General features: G+C 38.6%; 1 protein-coding gene across 2 annotated transcripts in view; it reads left to right on the plus strand.

The window, feature by feature from the left end:
• Positions 1 to 27010, plus strand: part of spsb4a (splA/ryanodine receptor domain and SOCS box containing 4a) — a 54708-nt gene extending 27698 nt beyond the window's left edge. For both annotated transcript variants that reach the window (XM_072441240.1, XM_072441241.1), the window contains one exon: positions 26164 to 27010. In XM_072441240.1, coding sequence (XP_072297341.1) covers positions 26164 to 26291 — 128 coding nt within the window. In that variant the 3' untranslated portion in view covers positions 26292 to 27010. The remainder of the gene's footprint in view (positions 1 to 26163) is intronic.

The following is a 27010-nucleotide window of genomic DNA, read 5'->3' on the forward strand; positions in this document are numbered from 1 at the left end:
AGTTAAAGCAGGGCTCAACCAAAGTTAAACCAGAAGTAAGTAAAGACCAAATTCGGACTAGTCCTGAAAAAAAAAACAAGAACAATAATTATAAAACCACAGCAAATCTAGTGCCAACATTAGGGCTGCAACAATTAATCAACTAATCGTGACAAAACATTTTTAATCATCTTAATAGTTCTTTGTTCTACAGACTCTAAAACACATATGAAAAGACCTTCTTATAACAAAAACAGAGGCATTATTTAAAGGACCCATGTCATGCAAAATCAACTTTTCAGAGCTTTTAACCTTCTTACAGTGCTATTGGGACGTCAAATGTGCCCAAAGTGTTTTTTTGATTGATTCCTGCAGTCTTTAGCTAGAGAACAGTCTCTATCCTTCCCCTCGGTCGAGCAGACAAACGGGGGCTACTCAACTGAATGAGTCACCAGTCAATTGTATCATTAATGCACTTTATTATATATGTTTTAATATATATTCCACTTTTCAGGCTTTATTTGGATATTCTAAATTGTACAGTAGATATGTGTAGAATTAGCTATATTGTCTATATTTGACTAGTTGACTAATTGAAAAACAAATTCTATTCTAAAATAATTGTTAGTGACGGCTACAACATGAACTTATCTGTCCTTAGAGTTATATCCGTACATCATTTTGAGAACCACTGCTTGAAACTGGCAGCCTGTGACTGTCAAAGTAACGAAGGAACTTGCAGTGAAGTTTGGTATGTGAAATGCTGTGTTTTGTGTCTGTGTGTTATTACGAGAGGGGATAGTTTGCTCCCCTCACAGTCTAAACAGAGCCTCTTTGAAGAGCGGGTTAAAAGCCTTTATAGACTTATACATCACACATCCACACTCACACCTGACAGCCAAGGAAAGTGCACTGCGAAACAAGCTTATGATCCACTGGTGGATTCACTCTCATGTTTGAAGAAGTCTATTTGATATCGCAGCAGGCGGTGTTTCTGTCCAATAACCTCCAGAAGTCTCAACTCACAGAGCGAAGCAGCGTTTCTTTGTAGCGTGTTTTGACTTCTTAATCGACTTCAGTTTCACCTTTTTGCGTGAGATTTGTTTGGGTGTCTAAGGATTTCGAGTTTCCCAATTTCCACACATGCCTTGTCAGTTAATATGGCTTCAAATTACGTGAAATCGAATTTTAAAACTGCTTAGAATTTTGTGATTTTTAATGCCTGGATTTCTAACAGTTCAAAGCAACAAATGTGTGTGTGGGGGTCTCTTAATCGTATGTGCAGGGTTGGTTCAAAGTACAAATAGACTGTTGAAAGCCCCTTCACGCAAGCAATTTCCCATTTAGGAAGTGTTTAATGTGCTCATGAAAGTCTTTTGCTGTATTTGGAGATTTGAAAGGCTGTAAACAATAAATGTGAAAATATAATTATCAAAGTTTCTGGCTAAAAATAAGGTAATTTGTCTGCTGCACCTAAAATATTGCGAAAGACAAGGCAATAGTCAAAATAAACTCTTATCAAAACTGATGTAGACATTACACTCAACTCCCTTGTCAAAGATGCACATTTGGACATTTGAATAATACCACATTATTTTTACATCTATTTTTACACATATGTTTTTTTAATGGTTATTCAGTCAATACATTTTAAAATGATTTATACCCAACGTTTATGCAGTTTAACCGTCAAAAGTGGTCCATCTGCTTGCATTAAACACTAACTTGAGATGTCACCATTGTGGATTTTAGTCATTATTATTGTGAGAAAAAAATATGACTATTTATCAATTATTCAGTTACTGAGATCATGACTAAATAACTGAAATCTTGACATTTCTTTCCTTCCCATTATCATATAACAGTTTTATAAAGTTTGTTACCAGCTTTATAAAATATAACTTTCTGAATGACAAAATAATTTTAATGCAGAAAAAGCAGCCTGACAAAAAGTACTTTAGAAAATAGATTGAAAAAATGCAAATGAAAAAAAAAATTAGCATCTAAAATTGACACGTTTGTTTTAGTTCTTACTATTATATTTTGACCTGGATAATCACGATAATCGATTAACTGAATAATCTTTACATTTCTAACAGTAAAACTAAATCTTCTTAATTGTTCTGATAGGAGGAGGTAGAAAAATGCCAGTTTGTTAAGCATGGGTATTTTAGCAGTGGCTGTAGAGTTATGGCTTAAGACTTGTGGAGACTTGCATCGGGGGTTTTTTGAGGTAAAACTCACGGTGAAACTGAAACAAAAACTTAGAGGGACTGATATTTTCTGATTTAACTGAGAGCTGGAGTAAATAGCCTTGAGGTATTGCATTTGCTGCGGCCACTGGGCAAACGGGGGATTATTACAGTCGCAGTCGCAGCGGTTCGAAGGTGACAGAGAGCTGGAGAGGAGCCATATCTCTCTCCGTGCTATTGAATCCAAATGTAGCAGCCAACCAGATTGCCTGAATTGTATTATATAGCTTTAAACTTTCCAAGTCATTTGCTCGATGTAATGCGTGTCTCACGGTGAAATATTCTCCCGGACGCTCGGTAATGGCTTGATCTAACAGAGCCACTATTGGATTGTTCGTGAATGATGGTTGTTAAGGGGAAGCAACTGCGGAGGTTTACTGAGTCTCCTTGGAACATGCTGGTGGCTCTCTCCCATGGCCATCACTTCCACTATAATATACAGTTACATTGCTGAATAACACTTTTTATTTGAAATATTTTGATAATGGGTTCCAAGACTCCCTGGAAAGAGAGCTCTTTGACTCTCAATGGGACTTCCTGGTTAAATAAATCATACCTTACGTTACATAAATGATCCTTATCTTCTCCGTTCAAAGATTTGACTTTTTACTGTAAGAAGTAATGTTGTTTTTCCTATTTTCTTTATTACTCAAACATGTGTATGTCTTTATACTGCCAAGATTGGAGGGACTGCTCTGATGTACGCTTAAGCTTGCAGCCAACTTTTCCTTTCCTTTATGTATGAATTATGAATGAATTTCCCCGAAAATGTAAATGAAGTTCATGCTACTATTATTACTTTCTTGAAATTGTAATATATTGTTCAGAAACGGGTATGTGAAATAAAGTAGCCTACAAGTATGTGCCTTTCCATAACATTAATAGGAAATCGTGCCCAAATGTCGACACATGTTTCTTTCCATTTGATATTATTTATATGAAATTATGTCACTGATTGCTGTAACATGAATGGCCTTTTACCTATGTAGCTACCAGTCACATTGAATACCACAAAAAGAATGTGGATGTCATCAAATGCCTGTCTTCCAAATCCACTCCCGCTGCATATGGAAACACAGTTTAATGTCTCTATAAAACACACTATAAAACAGACTAACAGTAAAAGCCTGACTGCAAGTTTATTCAGGCGGCACATTCCTGCAGATCTGTTGCGAGGAGGTGACCCACTTTCCTTTGCTCCTGTGAGCCAGCCTGACCTTTGACCTCTCTCCCTCCTGTTTAGTCTGTCTCACATGAGCATACAGTGTGTGGGTCAGGACGTGCCCAGCTGCCTGCACACCGTGGGGCCTTTCACAGCTGTAGTGTTTGCAGTGGACTGGATCACTCTGCGGCTCAGACCACATTAAACATGGATGCAGGCACTTTTGTAGGTCATGTTTTTAGTGCAAAGCAATGATGAAAAACAGTCTCAGACAAAAGAGGTGTAAGGCAGATTTTCTCTCTTTTAATGTCTATTGTCACATGTATGTCAGAGAGAAAAAGTCAGTTTTTCAAATATTTTTTACTTGAACAACAATTTATGTCGATATACTGCCCACCTCTGAAGGTTACATTTACTTCAGTAGATTCCAGACTATATACATTTTACGCCATTTAGTTTGAAGTAACTGTACTCTTGGTTCGTACAAGTGACAAAAGCTTTGTGTTGACAATGTGAAATTCTTTGAACTTTGTGTTTCTTGCACCGCTCTTTCAGATATGATCTTGTTTTTCTCATTTTTGTGTCTTATTCTTTTGAAAATACTGGATTTTGAGCATTAAGAATATTTGTTGTCCTTTCAATTTCATTAACTTGGAATTATAAATCTGATCGTACATCCAGACCAGTCACTCTTAAATTTACTTTAACTTTAGTTCAAAATACTCTTACTTGAGTACATTTTTTGGATACTCTGCCCACTTCTGCGCACCTCTAGTTACTATTATTCCTAATGGGAAAGCTACATTTGTCGGATCATAAGCTGTTGTTTTGGCCCAGCTGCTCTACAATATTTTCTATAAGTAAATCAATAAAATGTTTTATTTTCTATTGACTTCTGTATCCAAGTCTAGATTCAAACATTCAGTATTTCAATTTTAAGGGCTTTGTTAAATATTTTTGTGCATTTTTAGTTGGAATGGAATGATGCATTTTTTAGTGTTTAGCCCAAGTGCCTTTGGCTAGGATAATCTCTCTTAATTTTGTTATCAGCGTTCCTCTCTTTCCCCAGATAAGACCCATTTGGCTTTCATCTATTATTCTAGGTCCATTCAACACCGTCTGAATTATGTATCTTCCTGTGGGAGCATGTGACTTAGCTTCATTGGCGGTATGGCAGTTGGCTAGCGAGCGCTCACTCCTGGATGTGTGATATGTGGGTCACTGGGTTAGTCCTTTAGCCTCTGGCATTGCTCTGTTCTTTGTGCTTTTAATGCTTTTCTGCTTTGGGCCCCTCCTCCCCCTCTGGCTCTCATCTGTGCATGCTCCTCTCAACTTCAATCTCTTTTGTCACACATGTGGCAAGGACAAGTCGGTCACTGTTATTCCTAATGAAAAGCAATAATGCACAACGATTTCCCCACACATTGAAACAAATTGTGCAGAAGTACAAATGGGTGATGTGCAAACCTCCCACATTGGAGCCTTTGAACACTTCTTCTGTAAAAATGTTACAAATCTTACATTAAAGGCCCAGCTAACGCTCAGATGAATGTTTAAGTAAAGCTTTTAGATCCAAGTGTATTCCAGCAAGAGGGAGCAGTCATGTCAGGGCCTCATGATCAAATATTTAACACATCAAGCTCCACAGCAAGCAGCAGTGAAACAATGTTTAAAACACATTCACGAAGTGTATAGTTAACTGTAACTTTTACGATGGCACATGGGCTTGTTACTTTTTATTTTATGATGAGTAATAGGATATTTACTATAGGCTTTTCTATACTTTACAGTATGGAATTAATTAGTTGTTAACCCTTAATAGTACATTAGGGCGATCTCTCATCTGATTTGTGTGCTTTTGCTGGCATCTGTTTGTCCTTACAATAAAACTAAATATGTTTGCTTGGTTGGTTGTTTTTGGAATGAAGTGTTTCTTTTCCATAGGAATCAGGTCTCTCAATTGTTCTTAACACTTTACAGATGGCTTTGCATGAGTCAGCGCTGTTACCCAAGATTTAACTTGATGCTTTCTCACTGAGGATATGCAATGGTGTGCCGCTCGGTGGCCACGCGGATAGCACATATGCGGTCAATGTGAGCAGACCGCTGCGCTGTGAGTCCAAATCTGGCTCTGACCATTTGCTTTCCCTGGTCTCATCCTCATCATTTCACGCTCCAGTCCAGTCTAGTAAAGCCAACATAAAGAAGGTTCTATTACTTTGTGTGGAAAATGGTGTCTCAAAGAGCTTTTTTTAATATTTATAATTGTGGTATAAGTTTCTTGGTATTGAGTCCATTCCTCTGTTTCAAAATTGAGTTTGAATTTTATGTTTTATGACCACACTAATATTCTCAAGATGTTGCTTTTTATAAAACTATTACAAAATGTTCCAATTAAACAATATTGTTGTCTACCGGTAAACTACGTTGTTGACTCCTCAAGACTCCTCTTGTTATTATTCTGGTTGTATTCCCTATTTCCTGCACTTTTATATAGCCGTATTGATCCGTGCAGCTTTTATGAGGCGCTTGGGTCCAGAGACGCGTGCACCTGCGGCTCACTAATGAGCATTAAAACCCTTTCTTAAGCTTCAGCACTTCGAATTCTAATCTTACTATTCTCCAAGTGACTCATCAAAACTCCTACAGACCACTCCATAAACCAAGGAACCTGCTCCTTCTAGTAACAGCAGCTGTTTGGGACCATGGGTTGCGTTCACGTGCTACAATTTTGATGAGGTCATAATTTCAGATGCACAGCAGTTTTAATGTTTTTGACAGAAATATTCAGTTATGCAAATGTTAAATCTTATTATTACTTTGGGATTCACTCCACAAACTTGCCATATTACACCACTGATTTACACCAGGAGCTACAGCAGTCATCAAAGCGAGTTTGTCTAAAAAACAGATTCAGAATCAGATTTACACATAATTGGTTACGTTCTATTTTGATGTTGAGTAAAGAAAAACATTAATGCCCAAGATTGTTGATGCATTTTTCCATAGCAACAAGTTACTGAATATATTTTAGAATCTATTTGAGTCATTATCATTCTAATTCCAGGTCTTTTTTTAATCATTTTGAGACAGTGACGGTCCTTTATTGGGAGTCTGCATCCTCAAAGTGCTTCTAGTATTGCATTTCACTGGGCTCTGTATTATTTCTGCTCTGGTGCAAGCTGTCCTAGCAGTCAGAGTTGACAAGTTACAAGCTTTCACCATTCCAGCAGCATGTGTTTAAAAGTGTCATGTGCAAAAGAGTATTTGTGGTTTGGTGTATAAGAGAAACCACTTTAGGCCGAGAGACATCAAACTGACGCCTTGTGATTTCACACCTGATTATGTCTCTATTTATCCCGCTCTGCGCCATCTTGCCTCATCTGTCCCCCACCACTTGATGGAGAATACAACTGTAAAGACATAGTTTACATCCAGGGGTAAAGTTATTGCTTTCACTGCGCCATGACATTACTGCTGTGTCATATCCTGGACCGGGGCGGAATCATTTAAGTGCAATTAACTTCCAAAAATATACTCCAAGCAGCAATAGAGGCCGTGATGGATCTGCTGTACTCTCCAGTCAGTCACGGGCCACAATAGCAGGCAGCCACCGGAGATTAAAAATGTATGCAAGCGAGGCAGGCCTGGGGAGCGGTTTTGAAAGCTCAGCAGTGGCAGCCTATCAACTTCACTGCAACAGCTACAATACACCCAAGCAGGACGCTGCGAGCTCTTCAGGCCAGAACTCTGGTAGAAGTAGATGCTGTGGATTTTGAGTGTCAAAATGGAAATGTTTAAGTGCACACGCGTAACATTTCATATAAATATATACTATACGGGTATATTGTGTAAAGAAGACATGTAATGCTTGTGTACATAGTTATAATCTATGATACCTGTGGAACCTGCATAAAATCTCTCCTTTAATATTCTTGGATTTCTTCAAAAGGTACCGTATTTATATTATTTATATAAGTCGCACTGGAGTATAAGTCGCACCAGCCATAAAATCCATAATGGAGAAGAAAAAAACTTATATAAGTTGCACTGGAGTATGAAATAAGGTTGCAAGTGTGAAAATAACAAATAATATCACACATAAGTTGCTCCGGAGTATAAGTATAAATATAAGTATTAGTCGCACCCCGGCCAAAACTACAAAAAAAGGTGCAACTTATAGTAATCATTACTCATTTCACACAATATTAAAATGTTCTGAAACAAATTGACCATTGGGACTAGTGAGTAGTGTTTGTTCATATATTTATTTATTTATAAACCAGGAACCTAGTTGAGTCAATGGCAATTTTGTCACATACTTGAAGTGGCAAACTCGGGGAATTGCAGTTGAGTGCTTCTGTGTAAATGAGATTACCGAGACTGTTTTCTTTACCAGGGCGAACAAAGAGGAATCAAATTAAACTTTTAGTCTGATCAGCGAGGCAGAATGGTCTTTTATTAAATCCGACTCCAACACACTTTTTTATAGGTGCAGCGTTATTAACGGGGCCAATCCAATCACGATTCACCTCTATAATGAATGCGAGCCGTAATCCACTAAGTCATTGTCCGCCTCCTCTGTCTATGTGAGCGTTTCTTTCAGATTGGCCCCTAATCAACACTTCAATTTGGCCTCACGACATCACCAATTCACACTGGGCCTTTATATCTACTCCAGGATTGCGATTTAGTTGAAGGTCCCTCGATGTGTTCTGTCTACGTCTGTCCAAATTCAGCAGCACATGAATCTCACTATCTAACAACCGCTTTATTCACTGCAGCCCAAGAGTCTTGTCTAACAGGAAAAGAGACCAGCCTGTGTCTCCAGTGGCATATTAGGGTCCAAGTCAAACCAATATGTCAGTTAGAGATGACTCGACCTGTTTCCATGGAGACGCTCCGGTTCTGCACATCTCATGAAGGAGACTATGTCGAGGTTTTCGGTTTTAGAGCACAGGAATTTTCTACTTGGCAGATGCCGTAATTCTTTCTGCCCCTGAAATAATTCTTGTCTGTTTCTTGTTTAACATGATGTCGAGTAAGGTTTTAGTTAACTTTAATACATTTGTAGGTGTAGTAGTGTAAAAGCACTGATGAAAAGTACCTCTATAATTCAAACCTTTTCTAAAATATACCTCATGTTAAACCTTTAAAGGTGCACTGTGAAACCTTTTCTGGTTGAGTGGGCACCACCTGCCATTAATCCACTAATACAACACTGTTGCACTCAAAGTGCTTTACTGGTGTCTTGCCTAAGGACACAATAACATTTCCGCCCCACAGTGGCACCTGGTTTTTCAGCGGGCTCCCTTCCAAGTAATAACCGGGCCCTGTCCTGCTTATCTTCTGAGAGCAGACGAGATCGGGCATTATCAAGCAGGTACGGCTGAGTATGACATTAAACTCATCGATCTCCATATACACAAGTAGGTCAGATCTGTGCGGAGGCGAGACACAGTGAGAATACTTGTTTTCAATATATTTTTGATCATCTGTAATTAAATAAATTATGCCATATTCCAGCTTAGATCAGAGTAGATTAGAGTGGCTTTATGATGTTTTGGGGAAGCTGCACTAAATGAAACTAACTATTCTCAGAGTTTACACTTCACTGTTACTGGTTAAAATTCACTCGGGTCATGACGAAGGCTGACCAATAGGAGGGGTAGGTGGGGAAAAGTGTAGTCCCGCTATAAAAAGAGAAAAAAATGACACATTATGACAATATCCGTGTATTATTATTAACATAGTATCATAAACCAGTTCACAATTCGGGTCACAATAGTGTACCTGCCTCCAGAAAATTACACATTGCTCCTTAATGTGGCTTATACTAAACTTTCAGTGTAAAAGCGAATAGGGCATCTGTTCACTTTTACGCTTTTAGTAGTAGCGGCATATATCGACAGTAGCACTGCAACTACTCTTTTGCTCTGTTGTGAATGGATTTTGAAATATATTGTTCACTTTAGGCAAACACTCAATTGCATTAACATACAATTTGTGGTGTCCTCTGTCTGATGCTACTGTAGGCTTATATGAGGTCAGCATTACATTTGACTACTCTTTTTGTATTCAAGTCCTCCAAGTTGCATTAACTGTGGGTAAATCCTACCTTGTAATTATTCTCTTTTGTGCTTTTAACACTGAAGTCAAACCTAATAATTAACACCACACAATTTGCACGTAGCAGCTGGTCTGTTCATATTGAAATCACATACGTGCTCATCACATAATAATTGCGCAGCTCACTATCTTATGTCCTGTTTAGAGTTTCCTTAGAAACCAGTGCATTTCCGTGGGATTGTGCTTGCCTTTTCGAATCCTGGACTTTTTGAATAAAATGAGTCAACATGTGAATCAGTGAGAGCGTGTGAGGAAATCCTGTGCACTCGCCTCTTTCACAACAAACCCCTCATGGTTTTACTGTACTTTCTCCACTGAAATATTGCCAATCCCCGGCTTGATGTTAAGACTTTCTGACATTGTGACATAAAGTATATGCCTTATTAGTACATTCAGATTGACTGGCAGGTTATTATACTATAAAGAGGTTCAACTGAAAGTGAAATTGGGTCGTTTGTTTAAATTATTTTATTAAAAATGTGCATATAGACAATTATTAGATTATTAGATAGAATTAGTTTTTACTATGTAGTCCTTTTTATATCCACATTTTATTAATATATTCAAATCCACCTCTATACCATATGTAATATTGAAAAAGAAATCCAAAACTATACTATTCAAGTGTGTTTGTGTCTGTGTGTTTGTCTATGTTGAAAAGCTGAATCCGTTGAACATTTCTGAGTTCCTGATATGACCTTGACATTTATAAGCAAAACACTGTCAGATGCTTTGCTGTAACTGTGCTCACTTATCTAGACTTAGACTATTTCTGTATTTTTAAGCTCAATACAACCTTCCTCCATACTCTTCACAAGGATAGACTGTTTCGCCAGCCACAATGTGAGCGGAGTGTAAAACTCCAGAAGATTTTACAATATTGTTTTCCTCTGTGCTTCTCCTGTTCTGGCATCATCCTTTTATTTTCTCTTAACACGTCTGTGTTCCTGGATTTGTCTTTTCCGTCCACTTTGCCCAGCACTGTCTGTATTATCTGTCACTTTATCTCATCCTGGCTGAGCCGGCTCCTCTCTGGACTCACCGCCCCCTCTGTTACAGTACAGTGTGGGGACCACTTCTGCATCGGGCTGAAGTGGTGTCGAGGGTTCTGCTGCAGAGGTCAGGTTCTGGTTCTCCTGGCTTGACCCTCCGTTATAAAGCTTCAATTAGAACTTTACAATGTTGTTACATCTGAGATGAAACTTTTATTGAGAGTTGAGACAAGACTTTTCTTGTTCTCAAAAATGCTATTAAAAATTGAGAAAATGCTACTTATTGTTGTTAACTGCCAGGTTGAGTTATACTAGTCATTGTCATTAATGCTGTAATTACGCTTTGCCACCGTGAGAATGCCTGATTTCATCTCTGAAGGTAAGAGAGTTAGGCCGGGTTAGTACTTAGATGTGAGACCACTGGAACACCAGGGCCTGAGGCAGCAGAGGCTCTTGTACAAACTGTCGTTGTGTCCTTTGGCAAGACACTTAATCTACTTTGCTTAGCTTGAATGTGGTGTGCAGTGAAGGATGGTAATGGTTGGAGGGGCTGGTGGCACAGATTGACAGCCTTGCTTCCGTCAGTCTGCCCCGAGACAGCTGTAGCTACACCATCACCATGGTGACCACCATCAAGTGTGGAGTGAATAAATAATGCAAGGTAAAGTGCTTTGGATGTCATGAAATGCTATTTTCAACACTATTACTTTTTTTTTTATTAATTATTGTGGAAATACTAGGTCTGATAAAGAACTTATAAAATAAATAATTTAAAACTGTCCAGGAAAGGTTCAATGTTCTGTAAAAAGGATATTTTGTATTGATACTTGCTCAAATGAGAATCTAGTTTCAATACAACCCTAGAATGGACTTTGTATACTTCTTCTTCTGAAGTGGTTAGTAGCATTTGCATTTCATATTTAATATACTGGTAATCTGCCTACTGTAAATGTATACATTGGTAAATACTTGCTTACTTTTTCAGTGGAGAATGCTTTTACAGACTTTTTCATTTAACATTTGGTGCAAGGTTAAAACACTTGGAACAGTTAACACCTCTTCCCCTTTGTGTCGTTGAGTGCCAATGTGACTTGTGCTATTGGGAAATAAATCTGTGGAGCAATATCACAAATTCATTATGACGGTATAGATATGCCAGGCTTAAGGTTAAGGTTGAAACATACATATTGTGATAAAAATAATAAATAAATCTAAGAAAGAAAACAAATTGGAAAATAAATCTGTCACATTTCACTCTCCACTGAAAGACAAAGTACAAGATGAAAGATATTGCGTGGGCCTGCAGTAAGTGAAAGTCACCTTGTTATATAAACGACACAGTGAGTGCACTGGGTGTTTAACCTACGCTGTCTGAAAGTGCTTCTATTGTGGCTAAATATAGAGCAATGACCTTCATCTTTCAGTACATTTGGGCCAACTATGATGCTCTAACTGTTTCTGGTCATTTCTGTTATTGCCTCCATAGCAGATCAGCCTCATTATACATGGTTTGAAATGAATGTTGGCTTTGAAACTGATTTGTTGGTTTTCTGACACCACAACTATTTGTAAATTTAGTTTTTGTCATCATTTCTCCACATCAACTTAACATGCAAAATGTTCGCTTCCAAAACATTTGAGTTGGCTGTGCAGTATATTATTATGTAAAACGAACCTCTTGAATTTTATTCTAGTACAATTGTGCCAACAAGATGCAAATACTTGAACGTTCTTGAATATTACAGTGGATGTCTCATAGCAACAGCAGTCTTATATGACTATGGATGCTATCCCAGAGCATCTGCTGCATTGACAGCTCCTTAAGCCATTGCTGGTTTTATAAAGTTGTTTTTAGCTTAGTACAAAAGTATATTTCAGTTCTTGTCAGCCTTGAGGAAAAGCCACTGTTGAGTCAAAAAAAAATATCTTAACTTAAGGGTTCAGAAAGTCTGTGTGGGGGATTTCAAAGTTATGCAGCAAAGAAACACAATTTTTTTTTAACCTTAAAATGTAACGATCCTTGGGTTTGATGAAACATATTTACTGCTGCTATTGGGATTACGCTTGTATACAACTATTGTGACTGTTACTGCTTGAAATTTAAAACATCTACAAATTGCAAGCTCACCAATCACCTCTGCCAGTAAACCTCAGGAGACCAACTCTTTGTCACTGGGACCGTTTATAGCCAAGCCGTATTAAATAGGCTGAAGGACTTAACAGTTCTTTGTGGTACATCACTCACTCTGCACGACCACACAAATGAGAAAAGCAGTGAGAAGTTTACTTTCAAACACTTGCTCATGCCGGGCTGATAATTACAGCCCCAGTGCAATTTCAATTCAGAGGCACAATGTGATCCAAGGCAGATTATGCTCCCGCTTATGGCCCATTGTAATCTGTACAATGACCCCTGTACGTCGTCATAGTCTCAAAACTGGAAACGATAGATTACTGGGTAAAGTCAGGGCTCCATTGCAGTGGTCTTGTTCCTAAACAGCAGTATAATTGCAAACAACTGAGGAATGTTAGCGTTAAGATTGTTGTGAGAAGAGACGTCACAAATTTTACAATTACTCATGATTGTTGGCACTTTGACCAAACAACAGTGAAATCCTTAATTTGCTTTCTTTCACAGTCTAGCTTTGTACATTCAAATGTTCTGAATGAAAATGTATTATTGTCTCAACAGCTCTATAAAAAAGTACTCTATACATTTTTTGGAGACTACATCGAACTGAAATTACCCACTATTCTCACGGTTGTTGGTTTGTTTGTTTTTTTGAGATTATACTGGGACCTGAATAATCACAATCATTATCAATTAATCGAATAATCTTGACATCTCAACAACTGAGCCGTTGTGGCTGCCAATTTTGCTTTCTTTGTATACATAGATTACAGTACAAAAGGAAAAAAGCAGTTCTGGCTAGGCTATTAATGTTCTTTAATTATTCATTCGAATGATGCTTGTTGTGCTCTGGGGTTATGTTACATATAGTATTCATGTTTTTACTTTTCTGCACTGCGGCTCTCTTTCTTGTTGTTTTGTTTTGTTTTTTCTATCCTTCTTTAGTAGCCGTAAGCTGCCTCCCACACCATGTGCCCCTGAGGTGTGGATCTATACACTTTACGGTCTCCCACTGTTCAAAGCTGCGGCACAAAATGTGTATCGGTCGCTGGCGTCTGCAGATGTCACAGTGTACAGTAAACGGACATAGCTGCCATTTCAAACTGTGAAAAACTGTCAAGGACGGGTCAGAGCAGCTCCAGACGAGACGTGTTCGGAGCCACTGTGACCTCTGTTGACCAAAGTGGGTCATTCATGACGCAGTGCTGTCCCCGGCTATAACCTCTTCTGTCCATTCAGAGGGAAGACGCTGTCAGTCTTCCTTTACTTGACCTCCCTGGCCTCTCCATTCAAACCAACTCTGTCTCTCCCTGTGGATTATGCCTGTTAAATCTTCTGTGACCTTTGTTCCACAGCTGGGTCTCCTGTTTACAGTGTGTCTTGTCCTTGTCCTTCACTTGATGGGGACGGCTGACTTTAGCACGTATCAATAGCCTTCTCTTATATATTGATAACCTTTTAGTTTACAATAAATAAATGTGGCAATAAGAGGGAATTTGCAAAAGTGTGTTATTATGCACACTGTTTAGTATTTACCATAGACTGTAAGTGGACAGAGCTAGCCCGCTAGCGACTGCATTCCAAATAGGAAGTAAGATTGTGAATTTGCTCCTTTTTGAGTCTGGCTCCCATTCACTTTCTACTGAAACATCTGCGCCTCTTTCCCTATAACTGCTGCTGTGGCTCATCATTCAGGACTTAAAATGTTAATTTTAAAAAGCTCTACATGATCTTGTTTTTTTAGTTTGCCATCGTCTTTGTAAATCAAGATATGAACAATAATAACGGACCAATCAGGTGCCCTCTTTTGCCATGGTCTGCTCCAGCTCACCTTAGCAACAGGTTTGTTTGATGGTTAGCATATATCGCTGCTAAGTACTGCAGGTTACCATGGGGCGGGAAGGGGCGGGAAGGGGCGTGTACCTTCTACAACCTTGCTCCTGATAGGTTTTTTGAAATGTGCACGTTTACTTTATTCCGCCCCGCCCACTTTTCTCTCTTTCCCCACACGATCGACAATGACGTTGTAATCTCACTTCTGGTCCTGCAGAAACTAACCCTAACTCTAACCCTGGTTTAAATGGATGAATGAGGGAAAAGTCTTGTTGTTAAATATACTATAAAGTAGATTTATTTGTGTAAAATATCCAATGTTCATGTGACCAACAAGTCAAAAATGCACTGATTCCCTGGGCGGCCCAAAAACTGCTTTTTAGTCTGTATAGAATTTAATTCCTCTCGAGGTCAGCAGCCCTATGTTAACTAATACAACCAGAAGAAGGATTACGTCGTATGGCGGCGCCCGGATAGGCTTCGGAATAAAGTGAATACAGTCTATGGTATTTACAAAAATGGTTTCCATGTTGGACACCTGTAGGCTTAGTGGAAAAAATTGATGTGAAAATGTTGGTTGTTAATGAATTTGACCTCTGCTAATCTTCCCTCATCAAATAGGCTATAAACAGTACTTTGTTGTATCTTTCTTCATTCACACAAGTAAATAATGGTCCTCTTAAACTTAATTTTCTCAATTGTAGCATTTTTACAAAGTGCTTTGTGGTTCTGATTTACTCTGAAGGTTGGATTCAAGGTTTCCACTCCAGTTAGTCGCAGCCTCTCACTGTTTGATGGCAGAGCTAATACTGCTCTGTTATTTCTATCCAGCTCCACACCTGCCTCTGTGGATGACACTGCATTTCGCTCCCAAATAAAACTATCAAAACTGATTTGCTTTTGATGGGATATTCCCTGTGTTGTGGCGCTGATATTGTTTGATTTGTATTGTTCAGTGCCGAGAGGCATGTTGAAAAAAATACAGCTATTAGGATGTTGTCGTCAACTCATTTGTTTCAGTCAACACTAATGTAGATGTGCTCTGGGACAAAACTGCATTTAAAGGAGATTATAGTTATCTTCACTTGTGTTATAACTAACTGGAGATATATTTGTCGTTCCGTTTTGCTTCAGCTCTGCCCATTGACATTGATATTATTGCTGCATCAATATTTTTCTACTCATGAAATATAATGGCAACATATAGTCTTACAATTATTGAACAAGAAAACATTGTTCTTTTGGGAGAATGAGGATAATAAAAGATTTGTTTTTCTTAAGGCTGACGCAGTCTCTACACAATGACACCATTGTAATCCTGTGTTGTTTTTAAGAATTTTAATATGTTATCCTGTGTGGTAAATCGTGTTGTCGTTTGCCATATCCCTACTAATTCAAATTTAGTTACCTGGCAGTTATGAATCATTTTTAAAGTTGTATCGGTCAATATTAAATTACTGTGGACTGATATTTTAAATAGCTCAGTCCTTTTAATTATTGATGAAATTGAAATTATCTTTCGCTTCATAGCTCAGCCCAATCAGCCTATAAAATGTTTTTGATGAGGTGCAGTGTGTTTGAGTGCACATTAGTGGCTGAACAACTTCAAACACCAATAGTGATGGACTTGTAAACTATGTAATAATACTGTACACAATTCTTTTATCATGCAATGCAGTATTCAGGTTTTTTTAATAGTAGTAAACATCCTTGGTGTTTTGGACTTGGAGCTTAAAGTTGCAGCCTGCAGATTCATGTGGTTTCGGTGTGGAGCTCAGACATTGTCCTAGTTTGAACCGGCCTGCTGCAGTACTTTCCATCTCAGGACACTGTCATAACAAGTATAGCCTGTCAACCTCTTAATGGGACCGAACACAGCTGCTTTTGCCGTCCTGTGAATCAGATGTCTTTTCATTTAAATCTCTTCACTGTATTGGACTAAGGTACACGCTTGACCCCCTCTGATCTGAGCGTGTCCGCTGAAGTACGAAGTTTAGGGCAGCAGTGCATCTGTGCATTGCTTAGTTGACTAGACGGGTCTCGAGTTCACAAAAATAATTCACTATCTCTTTGACCTAGAGATGTCACAATATTAAATTTGAATGTTTCGTTGACTGTGAGAAGAAACGGTGTGTTTGACACTATGATCACACAACAGTGACATTCTTAATTCACTTTCATTCACGTTGAAGACATTTGTATCAGCACATAAACAGCCTAGTAAAAAAAAGTTAACATTTTTTTTTTTGGAGTATACTGAAATGACACGTTGCTTACGATTCTCACGATGATTCTTTTTCACTTCTTATGATTATATGGTGATATGAATAATTTAACTGCATAATCTTACCATACGTTGACCTGACCATGCATCTGACCCAAACTGCATTCACAAGACTTAATAATAAATGTGCATACAGAGACGTAGTAGTCTTCACATGTCAAAAGGGAGCTTAAACGTCATGCGTCACTCTCATTATCTCTAGCTAACTCACTCTAGGCATTCTTCTTTCTGCTGTGGTCTGTACAAATCTTCAAATCTCAGAAAAAATACATTCGTTGACTAATAGAAATGGCGCTCGACTAAGACATCATTGTCCATTTAATCAACTGAACGACTTAAGGGCTACGGAGCGCCCTGACCTGACCTGCTAAAGCCGTCTCGTCTCAATAGTGTCTTGCACGTGTGAGCGCGCGCATGTGGGTGCTCGTGCCCAGGATCGTGTGAGTGCACGTGTGGGTCTCGTTTGCACTAATCCGCTAAAACTGCATGCTGCAGCAGGAGTATACTTTACTGTCCTTCAATGGAGTCTGGTGCACATACATCCTTTGTGCAATACTGACCCTTTGAATGTTGTTGGAGGAGAGGAACACTTCTGTAAACTGTGTGTCAGTGCTTTAGGAAAGACCACTTTAACCTGTGATGTGAAAGCTTTCATTTTATCTGTTAATACTCTTAGAAGTTGTAATTTGCCTGCTTTTTTAATGTTTTCTAATCTACTGAAATAAGTACCGGTATGTAAATTGTGAAGGCTACGATTATGCCTGTGTTTGCTATATGCTTTGTTAACAAGATGGAAAAGTTTATTTTTTAATGCTGTAAATGATTCAAATGATGCAGACATATCTATCTACTTAGAATATATTTAATTTCCCTGATCTAGATGATGATTTTCGACCTTATTCTGGAAGTTGCCACCATGAATTGTGTCCCCCTTCTACTTTTGTGTTTTAGTTAACACATGGGTGCCAACTTTGAGAGAAAATAAGTTCTACACGGACTAAAGAGCGGTTTTCAAGCCACACAGAGAACATGGGACACTTAATACTACTTTATATAATATTTTAGCGGCGATACCTAATATTTCAAACTCTTTGCAACAGTCCACATATATTGCTTGCTTTGCTAATGCCTTCCTTCCTAATTATGTTAAGCTTAAGTTTATAAGCGAGGTTCACAAAGTTCAGAGAGCAATCGAGTAAAGCGAACAACAACTTGCACGCTAACAGTGCACTTCTTCAGCGCTCTAATCTAAAGCTGCTTTTACAATATAGTATTGGTTGTATTGGGGCAATGCTGCTACTACTATTCAATTTGGTGTCTAGTTCATCATATTTTCCGTGTCTGTTCAGGTCATTTCTTTATCGCTCCCACATCCTCAGAGCTTGTTTGTACCTGAGCTTGATCGCTAAATTCTAAGGCTGTAATCGCATGTTAACAATCCTCTTGGTTTTTTCTTGTAAAAGCTATTAGCAAATGCCACGGTGCATCAACATCAGCAGATTACATTCAGGGTTGATAGAGGGACACTGTGCTTTGCATAAAACGGCACTTCACGACGACAGACTTGCATGTAGACAGGAATATTAATGCTTAGTAAATTACAATCATTAATTCAAGCAATATTGATGTTTTTATAGAATTGTTGGTATCTACCTGCAGTTTATCGAGGAGATCTCAGGGTCGCCTTGTTGCGATTGATCATTCTTTCCCTGCTTGACTTCCTGTGTTCCTGTGTCGTTTTCTCTTATCTGGCCGGTTCTTATCCCTCCGGAGGCCATCGCTGTGGATTTACTGTACAACACATCACTAAAAGGACAATAGGGCCTCACAAAAGAACAGCAGTATGGCTTGTAATACCAGTAATCTTCTTGGTTATGGCCAGCCTTGTGCACTGTCGGTGTCGGTCTGTTAACTCCTTTATAGAGGCTGGGACATTCTGACATGGGAAATATATATTGGAAATCTTTAAATTATCAAAAATGTTGTTTTGGTGATCTGCTAAATTAGAATATTGAGCATACGGTCTGTTATCAAAACCATTAAAAAAATTAGCTCAAATAGATACAGAACTATCTAGTGTCATCGCCCAAACAATGGTATAGTAATATTTCTTCACATTTGTGGTCTATTTTATGGTCTGTTAATGTTTTTTGCAATACTTGAACTTGAACCAAGACATTAACAGGTTCATTTTGGCACTTTCCTGATGCTTTGTGAAAATATCATCTGAAAATTGTTATTGAGACAAACAATATTAATATCAATATAACATATATATGTGATGTACAAGGGGGAGTTAATATGTTGATTGCTTATTGTTTATTAGTATTTTTCACTGACTTGATACGGGGATCCATGGTGGACATTCAGATGTATATGTGCAATCTTGAATTAACTCATTTGTGCATCTGTATGTTGGTTAGAGTATGCAAACAATATGTAATTATTGTAAACACTATGTGTCCTACACTATTCCATAAGCTCGAAACAAAGGAATAACTAAATCAAAATATAATTACATAATACATACACATTTTTCTCAATGTCACTATCCACTATTTATTGGTTTAGCTTATCTAAATGTAAACTAAAATCTTAATGAACGCCCAAATCTTATTTCTGCCAATATGAGTTCTTCACTTTTTTAGCAAATTTGAACACCAGTTTATGCTTACGTTACAGTTGCCATGAATGTTGGTGCCCAAAAGAAAAAAAAGAAAAAGTGTCAAATTAAATCGTATTATGCAGCTTTCACAGGAAAATGTTTGAATTTAATTCACAGCAAGTTTTGCTTCCATCAGTTTTAGTGCCTGTGGCTGTTGTTTTGTAGAACAAAAGCAGCTTCCTTGGTTCAGACTGAGCGCAGCCTCATTACATAGAGACACAGACAGACTTATGGTGAAGCCGTTCAGCGTTTAAGACGGATGTTGTTCAGATAACTCATATCTTACTATTGTCTCTGAGGTTATCCCCTGTCTCTTTTTGTTCAGAGGTTGAAGGAGATTTGCATCTTATAACATTTTCCTTTGATCATGCTGTCATCTTAAACTTAAGATGCATGTTTCAAGAGTGCTATATAGTTTTGAACGGTAAAAATAGAAAATGAGTCATTCTGTCATGTTTTTCAAAAACACCAAAAGTAGAACCAGTTAGTTTCGGCTTGGGCTAATGCACCTTATCTACTTTTTCTCCCATAACGAGTGTGCTCCCCTATGCTTGCTGCTTTATAAATCTATAAATAATGAGCCTTATTCTGCTCCAGCTATCCACACTACATTTTAAGCATTGCAGGATAGAGCTGTTTGTCTTGCTTTCTACAGAGACCTATTATTATCAATCTAAACTCATTCTAATGGCTTTCACCTATCAATACCAATATTGTTTTCCTTTTGTCTTCCCATGATAATTCTTTGCAGCTCTAATGTTTACTTAACCCTTTTTGTGTGTGTTCATTTTCAATTACGCCCGTCTCCCAGGTGCATCGGGGTTTGTGCCTTAGATTTCCTGTCTACGTGACCTTGCATAGACTCTTTGGGATTTGCGTTCAACATGTTCACGAGGCTTTGGCGAATGCCGATTGTGTAAATATTTATTGTAATGGCTGTTTGAAGGATTACAGCTCGCGCTTTACAATGAACGCAACCACTTGTGGCCAAAAGAAATCCTTGTACACTTGTGCCTTTTCATGCAAATTCTCTTTAATTAACAGATTAAAGGATTACACTAAAACGATCACGCTCCTGGGTCGCCATATATCGGCATTTGTCATTGAACCAAACAAGCCTCCTGTCTCCTTCACTTGATGGGATTTTGATGACACAGCTCACAGCAACGGAGATGATCAAACACCATGCTGCAGTACAAAGGAGAGGCAGATAAGACGGCACGGAGGGGGAAAGGCCACAGGCTGAAGGAGGTAAAATGCAGAGGCAGAAGCTGAGGAGCCGGGTCGAGTTTCACATCAGGAGGGATCTGAATGAAGTGGATCAGATTTGCCTGAGTCGTCTCCTTTCCCCATATCGCTCTCATTTAGACAGCGTTTCACACAAGGAAATGTTTCCTATTGGCATTACCTGTAAACGTGTGATTTAGCTGAAGTGGTAAAGAGTCATTGATGGTATAGTGGACGAAGCCTCACATTTGAAAGTGTAGTCTCTTCTTTTTTATTTTGGTGAAGAAGGAGAATGATTTGTTTAAAAAAAGACAGACAGATGGAATGGAGCAGGCAGACAAACTTTTCAGAATGGGTTTCTCTCCTTTCTTTCTCTTTCTATCTCTCTATTTCTCTTTCTCTTTTTTTTACGGTATAGCGTAAAACACATACTTTGACGTACAACTACAGTAGGTGGCTGTAAATGCTCCTTTTCATTTGGCTGCCAACTGCCATTAAAAGTAACACAACAACAAAAAAGGGTAAATTGTAAGCTATTGCCCCTTGTAGCTTGGTGACTGAGCCACAGACAGTGCTCCATTGAGATTAAATTGGTTCAAATTGGCATCAAATCACAAATCTAAATAATTCAAATTCAAAATAATAATACTCAATAAGTACAAGAAAATATTTGGGTAAACTACTACTCAAAGTTGTAGGCAAAACTGTCTGGACACAACATTTGATTTATAGTTTGATGGTTTGTCAAGTATCATTACCGACATACAGTAAAGCCTTGTCACTTGTCATTGTATCCATGGCGACCCTGCAAGGAGCTTGCATGGAATTAGCTATGGATCTCTGAAATGCTACAAACGTTTTACACTAAACCCGGCAGAGGGCCTTCGGGAGGAAGTACTTCAAGATAATAGCCCGTCTTCTCATCAACCGAAGCACAGAGTGAAGTAAGAGAAGAGAGTTTTCCAGAGTCTCCAGAGTTCACTAAGCTCCACCTGGAGGCTGACAGTGATGCAGGACACAGAGGAGGGACACTGTGATACCCGGGCTGCTGGACACAGGAGTCTTTTGTCCTGAGGGCTGTTTTGCTCCTCAAACTGCCAATCTTCCTGAGTATTTCTCCTGCCAAGCTGCACTGAGACCTTTGAAATCAGAAGCGCAGTGAGGAAGAGTAGCCAAAACGTTTGCTCGTGTAAGACGAGTGTTACACTGTCAAATATATCATAAAAGTTTATTTATTTATTTATTTTTTAAACCTCAGGTAAATATACTGAACTGTAACCGTAACTACCCATCTCTGGCATTATTTAGTCAGTCAAAAATGAAACAGGAGCCCTTAAGGATGTGTTGCGCTTGGCTCCCGGCCCCGCTCGCAGGTCTGTTTTATCATCTATCATAAAAACCCTGCTGCCGTTGCCATTTTCACCCCTGTCCCATTATCATCGTCCGTACACGATAAATTCTCCTGTGCGCTGCATCTCATTACGTACATCATTCTGTACCTGCTCCCCTGTGTGCTGCTCCCGGGGTCACCCTTCATATCCATAGAAACGCTCTCATCTCGGAGGGGGAGGTCCTCGCGTGGAGTCAATCTAATGCTTCCGGCTGGCGTCATCAGTGAGGCTCATCATCAGTCACAACAGCACCACACAATGCAACACATGGACACGTTTCATTCAATATTGAGAGAAAATGTATTTTGTTTTAAGGTCGGTGTATTGTACATTTATTGTACGGTTCAACTCTTATTGTAAGTGCTGTTATTTAAACAAATCTTTGAACTTTGAAGTATACAATATAGACCTAGTATTCAACTGGCTTTTTAGGGGTTGGTTGCAGTATTTCTGAAACAGTGTAAACCATTTAAACCATGTAAGATTTTACTTAGATATTAATACATGGAGAATATATATCCAAAGGCCTCAATAAGAAGTGAAAGAACTGCCCAAGATAAGCTCCTTGCTAGTAGTAGTCACTTGAATTGTTCTGTTTTATTGCTGTTGCGTGGCAGATTTTATCCATTTTACATCACACACAAAACACGGGACAAAAAAACCTAATGAATAATAAACATATGTGCTGTATTAGGGGCAAAAATAACGTTAGTTGGTCTAATTCCTCATGTAATGTCATAAAGACATTTGTACACATCCTGAGGGCATCTCCTAATTAATACAAACTGTGACCAATATTTTAATTTCCTCCCAAAAGACTAGCTGTTTGAGATGTGGTTTTTATGTTTTAATTCAGGCTCGATTACTCCTCAAATTGAGCTGTGACTTAACAATACTTAAGTGAGTTTTTATAATTATGACTTTTTATATTTACCTGTTGTTTTTTCCTCCCTCTGGAGCAAGAGGCCAATAATCCGATGTTAACAGAGCAGCATTTGTCACAGCAGCTGGAGTTGAGCGCTGAAATGATGTAAAAACAAAAAAACAGCCTAGCAAAATGAATTAATTGGTTTTGGTGAACAACACTTGGGGTAGTACATTTTCCACCTGTGCTCACAAATACACTGCCCTGTTCCCAAGAATCCTGCTCAGACTTTTGTGATAACAGGTACACAGGCAATGATCCGAATCATTTTATTTAACACAATTCTTTGAGCTTCTGTTGAATCTTTAGAATTATGTTACACAAAACATATGATTTAAAAAAATATATAGATTATGATGGAGAAAGTTAAATCAAGAAGTGCCACCATAGTCACTCACTTGAATGAATGCCCTTCAACATCTGCCATTTTGAATGTTTCATCACCATTTACCCTTGTAAAAAAAATATTCTGGGGGGCTTCTCCAGTCAGTGATTTTGGCTGTCACTGTTACTGCAGTGTATCATCTGCTAATAACATGTGTAGTCTCTATTTATTTCAGTATTTATTTGCTGGAAGATGCTGTTAATGATCTTATGTTTTTTTAGAGCGACTCCGATCTAACACGTCTAATCATGTTTATGGTTGTATGGTTGACTGCACTACAGTCTAATGCAAGTGTTTACAAGTGTCATATATGATCAGCCAAAGCAAAGCCAGCTTAGCATCTCAGGGGGAAGGTTATATTTAGTTCTAATGAGCGTGGCACATTATAACTAGCCCTACTACTTATTCTTTTGTTCCTTTTCTTACAGTCAGTATTTACATTTCTGAATTCTTCATCAATACACATTCACTTTGACCAAATGCCTCTTACAGAAAATACAACTTTTAAACTACCACAAGTAAAATCATTACTAAAATTTGACCTGATGTTTGGTATTGGGCTGTAACTAACAATTATTTTGCTAATCAATTATTCTTGCAATTACTCCTAAGATGTTTTATATAATTTAACACAGATGAAGCTAAGTTAATGCTGTCTGAGGACGTCCTGATGCAGTATAAAAGTGTTTTTTGATCAGAAACTCAAAATTTACATGTCTTTTTGAGGTGATTCTTGCTTTGTCTGAGTCATAAAACCTCTTCTGTGTTCTGAAGTCTGTGTAGTTCAAATAATTATCACTAAATTAATAAAAGATGATCTAAATAATTAATTAGTTACATTAATAAATTAACTTGTTTCAGCCCTAATTTGGTAAGAATATTGTTGCGTCTCTATCCTTCCTAAGGTTAAAATGGACTTGAATAAGCTCTCAATAGCGCCCTCAAATGGAAAAAACCCACGGAAGATGAATGTATGAAGTGAAGGTCAGAGATGGCATAATTTATCTTTAATTGCAGACATGTCATCTCTCATCTTTTATTATTGTCCTAGTTGACCACTCACTTCAGAGTCATCTTCTCTAGTTCATCTCCCAAAGGGCAACGTAATAAGAGTCGAACAGAAGGTCGCGCAAATCAACAGTACATACGCCCCATGAAGAGCACCAACACAACCACAGACACAGTAACACACGGTAACACACAGTAACACACAGTAACACACAGTAACACACAGTAACACACAGTAACACACACTATGCAGTCTCCTGTGTGAGCTTGTGCCTCCGCATCCTTCACGTGTCACCTTGAGGGAGAAGCAGGTGGTAAAGGATGCTCACAAAAACACAAAAAAACATGTCTGGTTTTCGTCATTTGCTTATCTGCATGATATCGCCTCCTCTCCGCTCATTTGGGCTGTGGACCCTGATTGATGGTTAGTGACGTGAGGTTGTCAAAGGGGCACAATGTGTTGCTGTGTATTCAGTGCGAAAATTGCGAGAGAGGGGCTGTTCATTCTGCAGCCGCCCTGTTCTGTAATTAAGCCAATCAGACAGCCTATTATCAGTAATTAAAAGTGATGGTACGATAAAGCAGAATGGGGCTATATTGCAAAACGGCCTCAGGAAATTGTTTTTGGTTAAAAGAAACAAGTGATTAGTGCGTGTTTTTAGTGCTGCTAAACTTTTGAATACGCAAATGGTTTGATTTTGTCATCATTTTGTCGGCAATTATTGTATGCTTTGTAAAGTTTTATGGCAAATAAACTCTAAAAGTATATTATTGATGACCATGGAAATGTCATTGTATGCACGTTTTGCTAAATAGATTGAATAGAGGCATTCTTGAAAGAATTCTTTGCCCACAAGTACACAAGTGAATAGTTTAATTCCAACACCACATTGACTGAATTCTGACACTTTGAGCATTTTTTAGCTTTTTTTCTTTTTTTAATCTGGTTGTTTTTGTCACAATGAATTGATTTTGACATTCAGGAAGATAGTTTTGATAAAACCGGTCCCAAACATAAGGAATAGTAGCATGTTCGACAATGAAATAAAATGAAAGATTTCTGTTGTTTGGTCGTAACACTGAATGTGATATTGTGACACCCTCAGCTGTCAGGTCTTTGTTTTGGTATTTAGTTTGTCTTTAATGTCACTCTTAAATCCAGCTGTTGTTAATTGCGGTAACTTTTCTAGAGATAGTTCCACCACCTGCATATCTTTTTTTAGTTAGTAGCAGGCTGTTCTCTCCACAGATCTGACTTGTAACTTGTAACTGGTGGCATTATCTGCTTGTCTCCATTTTGGTAGCTAACTGTGGAACCTTCCGGGCAAAGCAATAACATCATACAGACACGAGCAGGTGGCGGACCCTCCTCCAGAAAATTTACACCTTTTAAGATCACGTTTCGGGCCACCGCTCTCACTGTTTCCCTGCTCTTGTAATCCCTGTGTCATCTTGCCTCTCAGCAGTGGGTGTGTCTGAGTGCTCCAGCTACATTGCGCTGTATCTATTACCTCCTCCTCACCCTCAATATAAGATGAAGGTCAACAAAGGGCCTGACTTTGAAGTAATGCGGGGAATAGCTCTAAATAGATGCTTACGAACCTAGAGGAGGCGGACGTTTGTCATTAACCATCTCAGGAAATGAGCTCATAAAAGCAGCACTGACAGATGGTGCATGGAGCTGGATTGTGAAGTGTCTAAACAGGTGTCAAATGTGAAGTGTGAATAAAAGCGTCACTGTTCTGTCGAGGCACAATCACCGCAATATTTCTAATCATTCTCTCTCTTTTTCTTCCACAGCCGAACCCCTGCCTTTGATGGACCTGTGTCGCAGAACCGCCCGTCTCGCTCTGGGACGTGAACGCCTTCAGGAAATTGAGACTCTCCCTTTGCCACAATCCCTAAAGAATTACCTCCAATACCAGTGACCGACGCCAGGGGGACGCAGCTGGACACACTGCAGACTAAGACGAAATGTGAGGATATGATGAATGGCCTGAAGTCTGCACCGAAGAGCACAGAGCCACTCAAAACAAGGCCTTTTAATGACAAATGGGTATCAACTGACGGATCGGGTTCAACCTATAAAACTTCAAGATGGCACCAGCTTCATAGCAATTCACAGCTGCTTTAACTTAGACTGTTTGGACTTCAATAAATTGTTAATGACACTATCCTGCTCATGCTCTGAAAGGAAACCATCCTCTCAAAACAACATGAGAGAAGATGGTCAGAAGGACACCGCCATCTTGTGTTGGAGCTGGGAACTGCGCCCAAACATAACGGGACAGGACCATAATGCTCTGTGCTGCATTCGAGAGCTGCAGGGAACCGGACTTTTAGCATGCCAAACTTGTTCTTGGCTGAAGTGAGTGTTTGGAGGCATGTATAAGTCCTTCTCAGACATGTTGCCTCCACATGCATTCATACTGTCTGTTACAACGCTTCTTTAATGATGATTTATGAATTTTAACTATTTATTATTTAACTTTTTATTTGACTTCCTATTTTATTATGGCTGACACATCGCCTGAGTGACGAGATGTCAAGTTTTACTGAATGTTATTGTTATTTATGCAGTTGGCAGTGTAAAAAGTCTTATTCATGTCTATAGTCTATTTTGAATTAAAGACACTGTCAGATGAAA

Source organism: Eucyclogobius newberryi, unplaced genomic scaffold (genome assembly GCF_026437365.1).
Source record: "Eucyclogobius newberryi isolate DKJ021-1_F unplaced genomic scaffold, fEucNew1.0.hap1 SCAF_12, whole genome shotgun sequence".
In the NCBI taxonomy this organism is placed as follows: domain Eukaryota; kingdom Metazoa; phylum Chordata; class Actinopteri; order Gobiiformes; family Gobiidae; genus Eucyclogobius; species Eucyclogobius newberryi.